General features: G+C 36.6%; 2 protein-coding genes across 2 annotated transcripts in view; both read right to left on the reverse strand.

Moving 5' to 3' along the window:
• Positions 1 to 2,225: 2,225 nt before the first annotated feature.
• On the reverse strand, positions 2,226 to 7,075 carry LOC138860154 (ribosomal biogenesis factor-like). The gene is made up of 3 exons (XM_070117253.1): positions 6,942 to 7,075; positions 3,597 to 3,730; positions 2,226 to 2,469 (listed from the first exon to the last, which is right to left on the reverse strand). The coding sequence occupies exons 2-3, from the start codon at positions 3,720 to 3,722 to the stop codon at positions 2,296 to 2,298; spliced, it is 300 nt and encodes a 99-aa protein (XP_069973354.1). The 5' UTR covers positions 3,723 to 3,730; positions 6,942 to 7,075; the 3' UTR covers positions 2,226 to 2,295.
• A 4,845-nt stretch (positions 7,076 to 11,920) lies between these two features.
• The window catches only part of LOC113800318 (venom protease), a 17,392-nt gene continuing 14,312 nt past the window's right edge, over positions 11,921 to 15,000 (reverse strand). Inside the window, exons 4-5 of the mRNA XM_027351070.2 lie at positions 14,928 to 15,000; positions 11,921 to 13,864 (exon numbers count right to left, since the gene is read on the reverse strand). The exon at positions 14,928 to 15,000 is cut by the window's right edge and continues 74 nt beyond it. Of these exons, the coding sequence (XP_027206871.2) occupies positions 13,056 to 13,864; positions 14,928 to 15,000 (882 nt within the window). The 3' untranslated portion in view covers positions 11,921 to 13,055. The remainder of the gene's footprint in view (positions 13,865 to 14,927) is intronic.

Genomic DNA, 15,000 nt, shown 5'->3' on the forward strand with positions numbered 1-15,000 from the left:
GAACAGGTAAAACAATTTATGTAAAGTGGCGAAATCCAAAAAACATGCTCAACCTCGAAGAAAATCGCGTTGAAAAAATTCTAAAAAAACTTGAAGTCCTCAGTCTCCCGATCAGTATATATAGCAGGTCCGAGCGAAGGTTTAGTGGAAGCGGTGTCTCGTAGACACGCGAACATTGATCGGTCACCTTTCCTCTGATCTGCTCGTTAGTGTCACATTCGCTTCCACATGAGGGGCTCCCGCTGCCTTGCCGCACGGTCGAGCCCTGGGCTTCTCCTCCTCGGGCTGTGGTTGTCCTCTCCCGTAGCATCATCCTTCATGCTAGCCTTGATTCATATCAATCTGGGGGGTTGATAATCGATTCATTCCGACGCTTCCAGTCGCCCGGCCCTGCATGTGGCAGGCTGCCATCTTTTGTCTTTCTCGCTGTTGCACTTTTGGTCATGGTTTAATTCTAGACTGTATATATCAGTTATATGTATATATATATATATACATTATATTATATTATATTTATTATATAAAACAAAATCAGTTTGTGCCGAGGGCACATACTGATTTTGGAAGTCACAATGAATGGGGTGGACAAAAGTGCACCATATATATAGCTTTTTCCTGAAAGAGCAAAGAACCGTCAATTTGTATTAGGTCATCACAACCAGTTAACCAAAGCTTTGATAGACATATGATTTTGTTTAAACGCTGAAAGGCACCACAAGAAGTGCTTGGTTATGCTGTTTTTTTTTTGTTTTGTTTTTATCTTGGGTTATTTTGTCTTTCACTGATATAATAAACCAAAGTAAAATTTTCGAAAAAGATACATTTAGCTCTCTTCTTATTCAGTGATTCCGTTTTCTAAGTTGGTCTCATCTTCATTTTTTTCTTTTTCTTCTCCAGTTCCTATTATCAAATATGATTATCATCATTGTTATTAGTATATCTCCTACTACTACATTATTATTATTTGTATTATGACCTACTACAGCTCATGTTACTGCTTGTGTTATTGTTGTAATTGTGTAAGAATATTTTTATCATTGTTAATATCCTTGGTCAAGTTAAACTATAATAAATATTAGGTATATTAGTCAGCATTGCTATGAGATTGATCTATCTTTTCCATATACTCCATCAAGGTTTGAGATTCCAAATATGAGATTTCACAAACTCTATGGTCCTTTTGTCTTCTTTTAAATATAAAAAAGGTGACAGCATAAGTATACTGAGTTCGCTGTGGTAAGTTCCACAGTATGATGGCAGTGCTGCATCAGGGAACTGATAATATGCACCATACCACAACTTCCCAGAATGCCAGATATGAGGTAAATTATATATATATCCTATGTATCTGCTGTTATTATGTGTTCTAAGTATGAGTTTAAAGTTGTTTGGAGCATCTTATAAAACAATAAAAACAATTCAACATTTTTTTCTATTATAGACAGCACCGATATTCAGTTATTTTGCACAGGTATTTACACACCCACCCACACAGAGACCACACATCAATGATGAATTGTGACACCTGTGCAAAGTGTGTAAGGTGTGTGTGTGTTTGTGTGTGTTTGTGTGTGTGTGTGTGTGTGTGTGTGTGTGTGTGTGTGTGTGTGTGTGTGTGTGTGTGTGTGTGTGTGTGTGTGTGTGTGTGTGTGTGTGTGTGTGTGTGTGTGTGTGTGAGTGCTTGCATATGGTTTGTGTAAGTATGTGTTTTTGTGCATGCATGCATTCATTTGCACATGGTTGTGTTTTTATAATGATAATATCAGTGATAATAATAATAGTAAAAGAAATAAAAACTTAAAAGGGACAGAAATGGTATCTGTTAACTGTTACTTTGGTGACTAAGCGCTTGTGGAGTCATCTATGAGTAAGATGAAGGTACAAAACAGCCATAGTGGTCTTTCCTTTTCCAATCATCAATGGGATAATAGTTCCAGAAAATTTACCATTAGGGACAACATAAATATTGCTAAGTAGAAAAAAATTCTGCTTTTACTTTTTCTATAAGGCAATGGTACAAAAGATGGAAAAAAAAAATCCTTGGTTATGCTTCAAAAGAAATTGCTGTACGAAGGACTCAAAAATGAAAAAGTTGTAGAACAAAAATCACAAAGTTCCCAGTTCACAAATACATATCACCTTCCACAATCTCTGTATTCTGCATTTTCTAAAGCACACTCTTTCAGAAATAAAATCTTTAAAAAGTAAGGATCAAGAAACAATGATAACTCCTAAATTATATTCTGTATTTTAACAAAACTTATGAGAAAAAATAAACTGTGGACTAAATTCTCATCACAATTTTGACAATTCCTCAGCTGCTTCTTCCATATTCACTTCTGGTGGGTCTTCTGGGGTTGGTCTTGGTGGCCGTTCCTTAGGTTTCTTTTGGCTGTCGCTCACAGCTTGGCGGAAAGAGTCCACTTTCTTGTCCAATGATTTTATGGTTTCTTCGTTTTTTATCTTTAACTGGAGGGGTAGAGAGGAAAGAATTGAATTATGCATTTGTTATAATGATGAATTATCCATATATTTGTTAAAATGACGAATTATGCATATATTTGTTAAAATGACAGATTATGCATATATTTGTTAAAATGATGAATTATATATATATATATATATATATATATATATATATATATATATATATTTAAAATGATAAATTATGTAATTATTCATTTAACCATGATTCAAATTGGTATGCACACACAATACTAAAATAGATTACATGTACTTGATGTTCTTGCGATTGCCTGGATGTTCTTGCGATTGCCTGGATGACTATATGTCTATCCCTAATAACTCCAAATACGTATAATGGTCCTTTTTTTCAGGAATTTGTTTTCTTGTTTCAATTATAGTTGAGGAAATTTCAAATCTTGCAGTATTTTCATGCACAGGATTCTCTGACAACTTAATTTGCAAAGTTTTCCTTACTTTGGATTTAGGTTTTACTTAATGGCCCATTAAAAACATATTCTTTGCTAGTGCTGCTTTTGCTAATCCACCTGCTGCACTAATACTACAGCTGCTATTGCTAGTACTGCTTCTGCTGCTGCTACTACTGCTATTGCAACTACTACTACTACTACTACTACTACTACTACTACTACTACTACTACTACTACTACTACTACTACTACTACTACTACTAGAGCCACAGTTGCAAGTACTGCTACTACTACTGCTACTGCTACTGCTGCTGTACTACTACTACTACTACTAAAGCTGGTGCTGCTATTAATTATAAGACTAATTACTGTAATAATAATAATAACTGATGGTATTATTAGGTCAATGACAACAGCAGCTACTACTACTACTACTACTACTACTACTACTACTACTACTACTACTACTACTACTACTACTACTACTACTACTACTACTACTACTACAACTAGAGACAAATGATTATGATATCATAAAATAAGAAAATCAATAAAATAAAAATAAAATAATGATACAGATAATATCAAAATACATAAATAAATAACTTAAATTAAAAATAAAGATGATGTAGATGAAAATGGGGATGAAATCACTTGCCCTAAATTTCTCTTCAAAATAAGCAGATGAATCAAGACCCTCACCTTGCGCAGATTTGTTTTGACTGGCTTTGTTTTTGCTTTGGCTTTCGCTGGAAGTGCACCTGCCCGTTTGTAGATAGGGTTGCCAGATTTTATCGGCTGCTTTGAATGTACCTTGTTCTTCCCCATGACGAAATCTGGAAGGTAACATGTATGCGTTACACACTAACACCACTCGTTTCTGTTTTAGGGGTTTGATGCATCAGACAGTGAATTTGTATTATCTATATTATCAATATTTGTAATTATAGACACAGATCGAAACATAGATTACACTGATAGAAAATGGATACATGAATAGGTAAACATATAATAATACACAGATCAAGCATCTAAATGGTATATTATTTTATTGTGTAATCACACTATTTCTGAAATACAAGAGGATTGACCCAATGACATATTCTGTACAGAGCTGTACCTTACTTACACTCTCATGAGGAAATCTATGTAAACAATTAATAAGTCAAGGAAGGAGTTCATGGATGAAGTAGCAAATCCAGAGAGAAAATGTTGCTATGTATGATAGAGAAAGAAACCAGAAGAAGCTGTGGAAAGAAACTAAAAGAAGGAGTAGAAACTGTAGAAAGAAACTAGAAGAACAAATGGTGAAGATATCTTCACCATTTGTTCTTCTAGTTTCTTACCGCAGCTTCTTCCGGTTTCTTTCTATATCATACATAGCAACATTTTCTCTCTGGATTTGCTACTTTCCCTAATGACTGATGCTGTCACCTGTAGGTGATAAAAATTCTGCCACATCATGGGAATTTGCATGCACACATGCATGCACACACCAAATTACATTAACTTGGAAAAAAAAGATAATAATAAAAAAATAAAACAAAATAAAAAAGTATTTTTTATAATAATAATAATAATAATAATTATAATAATAATAATAATAATAATTATAATAATAATAATAATAATAATTATCATTATTATTATTAAGAAGAAGAAGAAGAAGAAGAAGAAGAAGAAGAAGAAGAAGAAGAAGAAGAAAAAAAAACAGCTACATCTCCTCCTCTTTCATCTCACACTCTTTAAAACTTTAAGACAAATTGAAGAGGGCTTGACTCTAAGAGTGCTGCTTGCTCATGATTTGCCATCAATCAACACAGGAATGTCTTATTCAGTTATTTTACACATTTGTTTTGGGAAAATTCAGCTATACTATGGGAACTTTCAAGGAATGAGTATACACATCTTATTTTAAGTTCTTATGGCAGAATGCAAGGTACTTTCCAAATCTGTATAATCAGCCCTATGTATTTTACTTGGAATTGGTACATCAACAAAACTTCACATAAGTTTTTCAAAGCTGACTCTTTCCTTTATACTATGCACAATATAGAGAATTTATTTCAATGCACTGTCTAAAAGTGATTTGACAAGCTCTATTTCACCAAAATATAGAAGGTTTGTTGGCCTTTGTCTGACTGCAAGCACAGAGGTTATGTTTCTGCTTGATCCAGTCCTATTCTAAGTAATTATACAAAGTAATAATCATGTGTTATGTATTAAGGAAGAAAGAAATTGAACCATGCAAAAATAGTCACAACCCACCAATAAAATCATACCTAGTAATAACCATCTTGTGTGTAAAGGCAGCTGAGCCATTCATATCAAAATTGTAAGTATGTATACATAGAAGAAGCAGAGAAAAATATCAAACCTTTATAAATAATACTGGGTTCATAACCAAGTTTTTTGCACCAATTGAAACCACATTTTCACTTCAAATTAAAAAAAGATGTGCATATAAACACGCTGCTAATTTTCTCTGTGGCACCATTACTCTGATATGGATAATCTTAGTAGTTAAAATTAAACACTGAACACTTAGAAAAAGTTACTGATATATACCTACTGCAAATACACTGAATTAATAACAAAAATATTGTTGTGCAAATGCATTTCAGGCAAAAGATCACACAACTGACTTAACATTATTGTTTCCATGAAGCTATCAAAAACCATCCGCTTGATTAAATGTAAAGCCTTCTATGTTAATGCAAGGGGTTTTCTCAATGTATGTCTAAGCTGAACAGGTCACACACCCTTGTAAAGAGTCTAATTTGAAGCTATTAAATTAAAAAATACTACTAATTCTGAGTATGTATAAGAAGCTTGATAGATCTCACCTATAATATTTATGTGTCTGTTTAAAGTAGGACAACAGGCATTTCCTAGTAAAAAATAATGGAATCAATAAGTTCAAATTTGTGACCCATTTATTTATGGTGTTTCCATTAAAACCTCAGTTTAAAAAAAAAAGTTTCTAAATATGAAAATATACTACTTCCAACAGCTCCTTTGGCCTTCAATCCTTCACTGATATACAATTGATACTTTGCATACAGGATGGTTGCCGGCTTTTTCACCAAAGTACTGACAGGCAACAGGGATCACTGTGCTAGGGGAATGCACTGCATGTGAGAAAAGTAAATACATATATTTTTCATTAAAAATTAGCCAGAAATCAAACAGGTATACAATTTATGCCAGCTCACCCAAGAACCATAAAATTATGGGTCCCCCAAACCTGTTAGAAGAGGGGGGGAGGTACAAATATGTAAATTTAAGGTCTGTGATGGAGAACATCTAACAGTACTTCCATGTAAAATGTCATGAGTTTCGTTCGAGCTGGTTGTACCTAGATACGTAGGGCTTCATGTAAATGTACTCATTTGCAGCTGTTCTCAATAGATGTTCATATTTAAGAACTACTACTTTTGATATAGGTTATCCAGAGTGACGCGTGAAGATATAGGGGAACGGACAATGCAGTCTTATAGAGCATATGAAATAGAATAAGAAACAGGATAGTTTAAGCTGCAGCGGCCTCATATTTACCAGTTAATGACGAAATTGTCCACAACACCCTCATACAGCTCTTTTTAATGTCTGTTTTTAATGGGTTGGCATGAAACACTAATATATTGGGGGTACAGGAGGGTTTGCCCCCCCTGTCTACGGAATAAATAGAAAGTAGGAAAGGTTTGGTTGGGTGACTGGGTTTGTATGATACCCTGGTTTTGGGACGGTGTGTGGATGGTTTGCTGCTCTTGGTAACAATTAATCTTTTCTGTTGTTACTCATGGCTAAATAGGTGTTTAAAGGTCTGATACTGTGGGTTTGTTATAAACATTGTCTTCTCTTTCTAAAATGTCTCCTCAAAGATAATAAGTCTGATAATGCATCGTTACTTCTCTCCACTTTCAGACATTATGTGTAATGAAACCAAATTTAGCTGCCATTTTGCCATTTCAAAATTTCAACTAAAGACGTCTATAATTTATTTGAACAAAGTACAAAACATGTCGGAAAACTGATAGTACTTACTGATACAAATTCCTGTTCTTCTTCTCTTACGTGTTCTTAGACTGTGATTAATCTACATTCCATGAATCTCCTTTTTTCTTATATCTAACCCGTTCGTTTGTTTACTATGGAACACACGTGTTGGTTGTGAGGGAGAATAGATATAAATATTTATATTGCAATTTATTTTATCTAGTTTATCGAATGAAGGACATGCCGTATACAAAAATATATTTCATAAGTATATTATAAGATTATCTGTTGAAGGCATATATGACAAATGAATCAGGATGCGTTACATATAAAATCCTTTCTGTTCCCAGTGAGAATATTACCAAATTTACCATAATGGCGGCATAAAAGTCATTCTACTACATTTATTCTAAAGCTAAATATAAGGAACGTCAGATTTCAAGCAAAAGTAATGTAAAAAGCGAGGATACATCACACTATCCCACTATCTTTTTAGAACTATAATTTATTAGCTTCATATTCAATGTTAAAAAGTTGTTCACTGACTTCATTAGAGTAAAAGGAGCCTATGTGCCTGTAAACTACTGTTGGCCTGTAATATTGCCCACGAGTTGTTATCGATAGATAAAAAAAAAGGAAAACAAGTGTAATTCAATAGACAATTGCGAAAACTTTTTTTTTTTTTTTTTTTTTTTTTTTTTTTTGGTCTTCATGGTTATATGGTAGATAACAAGGTAGTACAGAGAAACTCGATATCTCCGAACGAATAATTGTGCATTGATGTGTTTGTTTTGATTAAATTGAATGATTTTACCGTTAAACTTGCTGACTTTGGTGACGTCAAGAACACTGGTCTTTTATTATGTTTCTTTTTGTTGTGGAATACTTCGCTTAGAAGAAAAAAGACACCCGATTTTGTTTATATTTTCCCTTCTAATTGTTACCGTGAAAGTAGAGGTATGTAATTTTTATTCTTGCGTTCGCTATGTTTTCGAATTAAGGAACAAGAAAGTCGTTATCTTCTTCATCCTTATCAGTGTGACAACTTTTAATTAATGTAGAAATAAACTACCTGGGCGGGACGTTCCGTTTTCGAACTAAGGAACAAGACAATCGTTATTTTCTTCATCCTTATCAGTATGACAACTTTTAATGTAGAAGTAAACTACCTGGGCGAGACGTTATGTTTTCAAACTAAGGAACAAGAAAGTCGCAATCTCCTTCATTCCTGTCAGTGTGACAACTTTTAATTAATGTAGAGGTGACGGTGACGAAACCTTCCTCGTTCTAGTGGTGTAGTTGCAACTACTCGTTTGTTTCTTGTACTTCCGTTGGCACTGGAGGAGGAGGAGGAGAAGGAGAAAGAGAAGAAGAAAAGGAAGAAGAAGAAGAAAAGGAAGAAGAAGAAGAAGAAGAAGAAGAGGAGGAAGAAGAAGGAGGAGAAGGAAAAGAAGAAGAAGAAGAAGAGGAAGAAAAAAAAAAAATAATAATAATAATAAGAAGAAAGAGGAGCAGCAGCAGGAGCAAGGATTTTAAGCACCTTGTTGCTGCGTTGTCGGTTGGATATACTTTTGTTTGTTCAATCTCTGTTCTAAGTTTCTAGGTGTAGAGGGTGCATGCGGTTGTATGTGTGTGTGTGTGTGTGTGTGTGTGTGTGTGTGTGTGTGTGTGTGTGTGTGTGTGTGTGTGTGTTTGTGTGTGTGTGTGTGTGTGTGTTCATAACATTGCAGAATGGGTGGATATGGCGTATGTATATACCAAAGGGAAAGGTTGGTAGGTGAACTCAAGGTCCATGGTTGAACTGGTCATGGGGCAGGGTTGGGTTGGGTTGAGTTAGGTTGGGTTGGGTTGGGTTGGGTTGAATTAGGTTGGGTTAGGTTAGGTTGGGTTGGGTTGAGTTAGGTTGGGTTGGGTTGAGTTAGGTTGGGTTACGTTTAGTTGGGTTGGGTTGGGTTGGGTTGGGTTGGGTTGAGTTAGGTTGGGTTGGGTTGGGTTGGGTTGAGTTGGGTTGAGTTGAGTTGGGTTGGGTTGGGTTGGGTTGGGTTGGGTTGAGTTGGGTTGGGTTGGGTTGGGTTAGGTTAGGTTTGGTTAGGTTAGGTTTGGTTATGTTATGTTTGGTTATGTTAGGTTGGGTTATGTTATGTTAGTTTAGTTTAGTTTAGTTTAATTTAGTTTAGGTTAGTGGGTTGGGTTGAGTTGGGTTGTGTTGTGTTAGGTTAGGTTAGGTTAGGTTAGTTTAGTTTAGGTTAGGTTAGTGGGTTGGGTTGTGTTAGGTTGGGTTAGGTTAGTTTAGTTTAGTTTAGTTTAGGTTAGGTTAGTGGGTTGGGTTGAGTTGGGTTGTGTTGTGTTAGGTTAGGTTAGGTTAGGTTAGTTTAGTTTAGGTTAGGTTAGTGGGTTGGGTTGTGTTAGGTTGGGTTAGGTTAGGTTAGGTTAGGTTAGTTTAGGTTAGGTTAGGTTAGTGGGCTGGGTTGTGTTAGGTTGGGTTAGGTTAGGTTAGGTTAGGTTAGTTTAGGTTAGGTTAGGTTAGTGGGCTGGGTTGAGTTGGGTTGTGTTAGGTTAGGTTAGGTTAGTTTAGTTTAGGTTAGGTTAGGTTAGTGGGTTGTGTTAGGTTGGGTTAGGTTAGGTTAGTTTAGTTTAGTTTAGTTTAGGTTAGGTTAGGTTAGTGGGTTGTGTTAGGTTGGGTTAGTTTAGTTTAGTTTAGTTTATGTTAGTTTAGGTTAGGTTAGTGGGTTGGGCTGAGTTGGGTTCTGTTAGGTTAAGTTTGGTTAGTTTAGTTTAGGTTAGGTTAGGTTAGGTTAGGTTAGTGGGTTAGGTTGAGTTGGGTTGTGTTAGGTTAGGTTAGATTAGTTTAGTTTAGTTTAGGTTAGTTTAGTTTAGTTTAGTTTAGTTTAGTTTAGGTTAGGTTAGGTTAGTTGGGTTGAGTTAGGTTGTGTTAGGTTGTGTTAGGCTAGTTTAGTTTAGGTTAGGTTAGTGGGTTGGGTTGTGTTAGGTTAGGTTAGTTTAGGTTAGGTTAGGTTAGGTTAGGTTAGGTTAGTGGGTTGGGTTGAGTTGGGTTGTGTTCGGTTAGGTTAGTTTAGTTTAGTTTAGGTTAGGTTAGTGGGTTGGGTTGAGTTGGGTTGTGTTAGGTTGGGTTAGGTTAGTTTAGTTTAGGTTAGGTTAGTGGGTTGGGTTGTGTTAGGTTAGGTTAGTTTAGTTTAGTTTAGTTTAGTTTAGGTTAGGTTAGTGGGTTGGGTTGAGTTGGGTTGTGTTAGGTTAGGTTAGTTTAGTTTAGTTTAGGTTAGGTTAGGTTAGTGGGTTGAGTTGGGTTGTGTTAGGTTTGGTTAGGTTAGTTTAGTTTAGGTTAGGTTAGTGGGTTGTGTTAGGTTGGGTTAGGTTAGGTTAGTTTAGTTTAGTTTAGTTTAGTTTAGTTTAGGTTAGGTTAGGTTAGTGGGTTGAGTTGGGTTAGGTTAGTTTAGTTTAGTTTAGTTTAGTTTAGGTTAGGTTAGGTTAGTGGGTTGAGTTGGGTTAGGTTAGTTTAGTTTAGTTTAGTTTAGTTTAGGTTAGGTTAGGTTAGTGGGTTGGGTTGAGTTGGGTTAGGTTAGTTTAGTTTAGTTTAGTTTAGTTTAGGTTAGGTTAGTGGGTTGAGTTGGGTTAGGTTAGTTTAGTTTAGTTTAGTTTAGGTTAGGTTAGGTTAGGTTAGTGGGTTGGGTTGAGTTGGGTTGAGTTGGGTTAGGTTAGTTTAGTTTAGTTTAGTTTAGGTTAGGTTAGGTTAGTGGGTTGGGTTGAGTTGGGTCGTGTTAGGTTAGTTTAGGTTAGTTTAGTTTAGTTTAGGTTAGGTTAGTTGGGTTGAGTTAGGTTGGGTCTGCTGTGACTGATCCTACCTTCCCGCATTCCTGCTTCTGAGTAGGCATCAAGTCAATCAATTTGTTGATGGTATATCTCTGGTGTGTGTGGGTACCTTGATGCCTATATAAGGGTGGGGGGGGGGGGTCAGAAAGAGAGTGGATTTATTTATTTATTATTTTTTTAGTGGTGGTGGCGACCAATATGTGGTGGAAATTTTTTTTAATGGTTTTCTAGAGCCTGATAAATCTAGAATGAGATGGAATACATGAAACGACTCTCCAGACCTGTACTTTTGTATGTGGTCTTCCAAGGCTATTCTTACCCGTGCATGTAAAGGTTTACGTTCAAGACTATGTTATGCTGTCCACATGATGAACTGCTTTCCTGTTCATATTGCATTCTCTGTTTTCACTGTCGACCTGGAAACCTGTGTTGCTGTCTGCGCTGTCGCCTCTATATTCACACTGTTGTTACTGTTGTTTGGTAGGGATGTCAGAGTTGTTTAAGAATGCTTTTCTCATTTATGCGGGAAGGGCGCACGCACGCACGCACGCACTCACTCACTCACTCACTCACTCACTCACTCACTCACTCACACACTCACTCACTCACTCACTCACTCACTCACTCACTCACTCACTCACTCACTCACACACACACACACACACACACACACACACACACACACACACACACTCACTCACTCACTCACTCACTCACTCACTCACACACACACATCACACACACACATCACAGACACACACACACACACACACACACACATGTAGGGCAACCTATTTAGCACAGGTGTATTACAAAACATTATTGGATGCACTAGCTCTCTCTCTCTCTCTCTCTCTCTCTCTCTGTATGTATATTATATATGTATATTATATATGTATATAGATTATGTATATATACATACATATATATGTGTGTGTGCGTGTGTGTATGCGTGTATATGTTTGTGTGTGTGTGTGTGTGTGCGTGTGTGTTTATTGATATAAAAAATGCCGTGCAATTATCTCTAATTTGGAAGCCCATAAATCTGTTAACATAGAGATATAGGAGGATTTTCATTATTATCATTATGCCCACGAGCGACTTCCACGGGTCTGGAGTAACACACACTGTGATTGGTTAAAGCCAAGAGTCAGAGTTAGTCAACATGGATTTGGTTAATAGGGAGTGATAACAAGAGATTCAGACTTTTAAAATGAGTGTTTTATGAGGAAACATTACAACGCAGTCAGTTATGCACACAAACAACATAAATATTCAATGATCAGCGGTAATAAAAACACATTACATTAGATTTTATGGTGAAACGAATTCAGTAATATATTTTATTGCTGTAACAAGAAATGTAACAAAACACAAAGACCATTATGGGAAATACAGTTATCAGTTGTTATCTTAATGCAAAAAGTAATATTGGTATAAAGTATATAACTATTGATACCAGGGCACATGATAAAAAATTACGTTTCCATTATATTGGCAATTGTATTTGAAAAAATGTTGTTTGGTGTAGCTTCTTAATTATTCTCGTCACAAGTTCGCTGTGAGTGAATGTTTATTAGATCCTATTTAAAATGGATTTTTTGAAGTATTTACGTTCAAAATGACTTTACACATTATCTCTGTTGGCTCCCCCAGGTGATAGACAACCTTGGGCTGCTGTCTCTTCGGTTTTGCACTGTTAAGGAAAGTCGGAAGTTTCGAATAGCAATGATGGGAAACCTCTTGGGGAAAAAATTATAGACGTTTTTTTCTTCGTTTTCACCAACAAGGAGAGTCAGAAAGAAGCCACGTGGATGTATAAGAACATTCTCCTGCTAGGCTGTTATGTTGACCCTCCAAGAACAGAACTTGTTGATGAAATGCTAACACGCCACTGTGGTTTCCATAGTGGATGGCCGAAGTTCCTAACTTGCCTTGTTTGACAGTGTCTTAAGGCCCCTGTCAATTGAAGTTCCTGGGAATCTGTGCTTCATGAGGACACACGTGAAGAAAGTTAATAAACTTGTGGTATAAATAACATTTAGTTATTACCTTTGCTGATTCTTTGTGTGGTTTTGTTTCCTCTCTCTTCTCTCTAATAGTAACTTTCTTTTTTTTGTTAGTCTAAAAGGACGTTAAACCTCAAACTCAAAATAGGATGTACAGCTTGTATAAATGTTATGAACATATATGAGCAATAAGAGACTAAAAGCTAATTTCTGCATAATCTTGTATGAAATATGCAGTATAGTTTTATTTATAACTTAGTACCAAGTATCTCTCAATTACATCGTTAGAGATGTATGCGCTCCTCTGTTTGTTTACCATAGCATTCTACTGGCAGTAAATCTCATTAGGAGTGTTATCGCTGATCCAAGCAAGGAACTCGGTTACTCGAACGTAAACAGTCGGTTTAAAGCAACTTTGCCCAAAGGAGACAATCCCTACCTGGGTGCTTCTCCCTTCCTCCTGCACGAAAAGCGGCCCCCCAGAGTCGCCAAAGCAGGCACCCTTTGCGCTCTTGTTCTTTGACTTCTTCCTCCCTGCACACATCATTTGGGGGGTGATGGGAGAACCGGCTATTTTATCCAGTTTACAGTCCCTGATGGGTACGTTGACCTCCCTGGCAGCGTCTGGATACACCCCTTTCCCGTTCTTCGTGTCTCCCCAGCCTATCACCGTCCCTGTCTCTCCTTCATACTTCCTGTTGGGGTCAGAAGGCAGACACACTGGCCGAACTTGCGGGCGTGTTGCCACATCCAATGACTCTTTCAAAAGCAGGAGAGCGATGTCTTTGTTGTTATCGGTAAGATCCTGAGGGACGTAATCCTCGTGGATGATGTAACTCTTCACATCCACCGCCCGAGTGACGCCCGGTATGTCGTCATCTTCAGAATTGAAATCGTGGTTGGCAATTCCTACTTGAAATTCCTTGGCCGGTAAAGGCAGATCGTCATCGCCCAGTAGACAGTGCGCTGCAGTGAGAACATAATTCCGGTTGATGATAGATCCGCCACAGTAAAACTCATTTTTGTATGCTCTAGGTCGAAGCATGCCGATGAGCCAAGGATACTTGTAGTAAGGAGATATCTCTTGACCCCCTATGATACGGGCGTCATTAGCCAGTCCACAGCGACAAGAACCTGCAAGGACAAGTGATACATTATCATTACATCATAATGTAAACAAAAAGTCTCTAATTTCTGTAAACTGTATAATGTGATATACACAAAATATCTAAGAGAAGTATTACTTTACTTTCTTTAACATAATAGCATCCCCCAGGAAATTACAAATATTATTTATGATACATGTGCTCCTCAGTATACATGGTATAGGTACAGCTCAGAATCATCTTAAAGACATGCTGGAGGTCTAAACAACAACACGATTAAAGCACCATATCTAGGGCTTAGCCTTCCTTACACCACAGCCTTATTTCGACCCTGCACACCTGTAAGTATCGGCAGGTAGACTAGGTGTGCTTGACTTAAGTGGCCTGGATTTTGAGCTTTGCTGTTTTAGTTGTGTACGTGTCCTTATTATACAGAGTGCTATATTGTGTCGCTAAACAATATAACACTACTTTTTTATAAGCAGTTTAAACTTACAGAAAGTTTAAACTACTCTGTAGTGCATGCCCATCTCTTAGTAATCTTCTATGATACTACATTATACTCATACTCATTTCTGTTCATGATGATATGACTTGCAAGTATGACACAATGACACATGTATATATAATTTATTTACACACACCATACATACAATATATATATATATATATGTGTGTGTGTGTGTGTGTGTGTGTGTGTGTGTGTGTGTGTGTGTGTGTGTGTGTGTGTGTGTGTGTGTGTGTGTGTGTGCGTGCGTGCGTGCGTGTGCGTGCGTGCGTGTGTGCGTGCGTGCCTGTATGCGCGCTCGCGCGTGTGTGTGTGTGTGTGTGTGTGTGTGTGTGTGTGTGTGTGTGTGTGTATGTATTTATAAATATATATAAGTATACATAAATATATATAAATATATATAGATATATATATAAATATATATATAAATATATATATAAACATATATAAATATATATAAATATATATATCATATATATCGCATTTCTATATATTACACAAACATATATTATTTACCTACCACACAAGTTTCACAAGGGGCCTGACATAGAGACCAAAATAGCTAAATTCCACAGTGGCTGACCTGACTTGGGGATGCAACAAGCGCAGTCTTCTCCCTGACATTCGTTCTTCACAATGGTGCCGTCTTCGCAGAT

This window comes from Penaeus vannamei, chromosome 40, assembly GCF_042767895.1.
Source record: "Penaeus vannamei isolate JL-2024 chromosome 40, ASM4276789v1, whole genome shotgun sequence".
In the NCBI taxonomy this organism is placed as follows: Eukaryota; Metazoa; Arthropoda; class Malacostraca; order Decapoda; family Penaeidae; genus Penaeus; species Penaeus vannamei.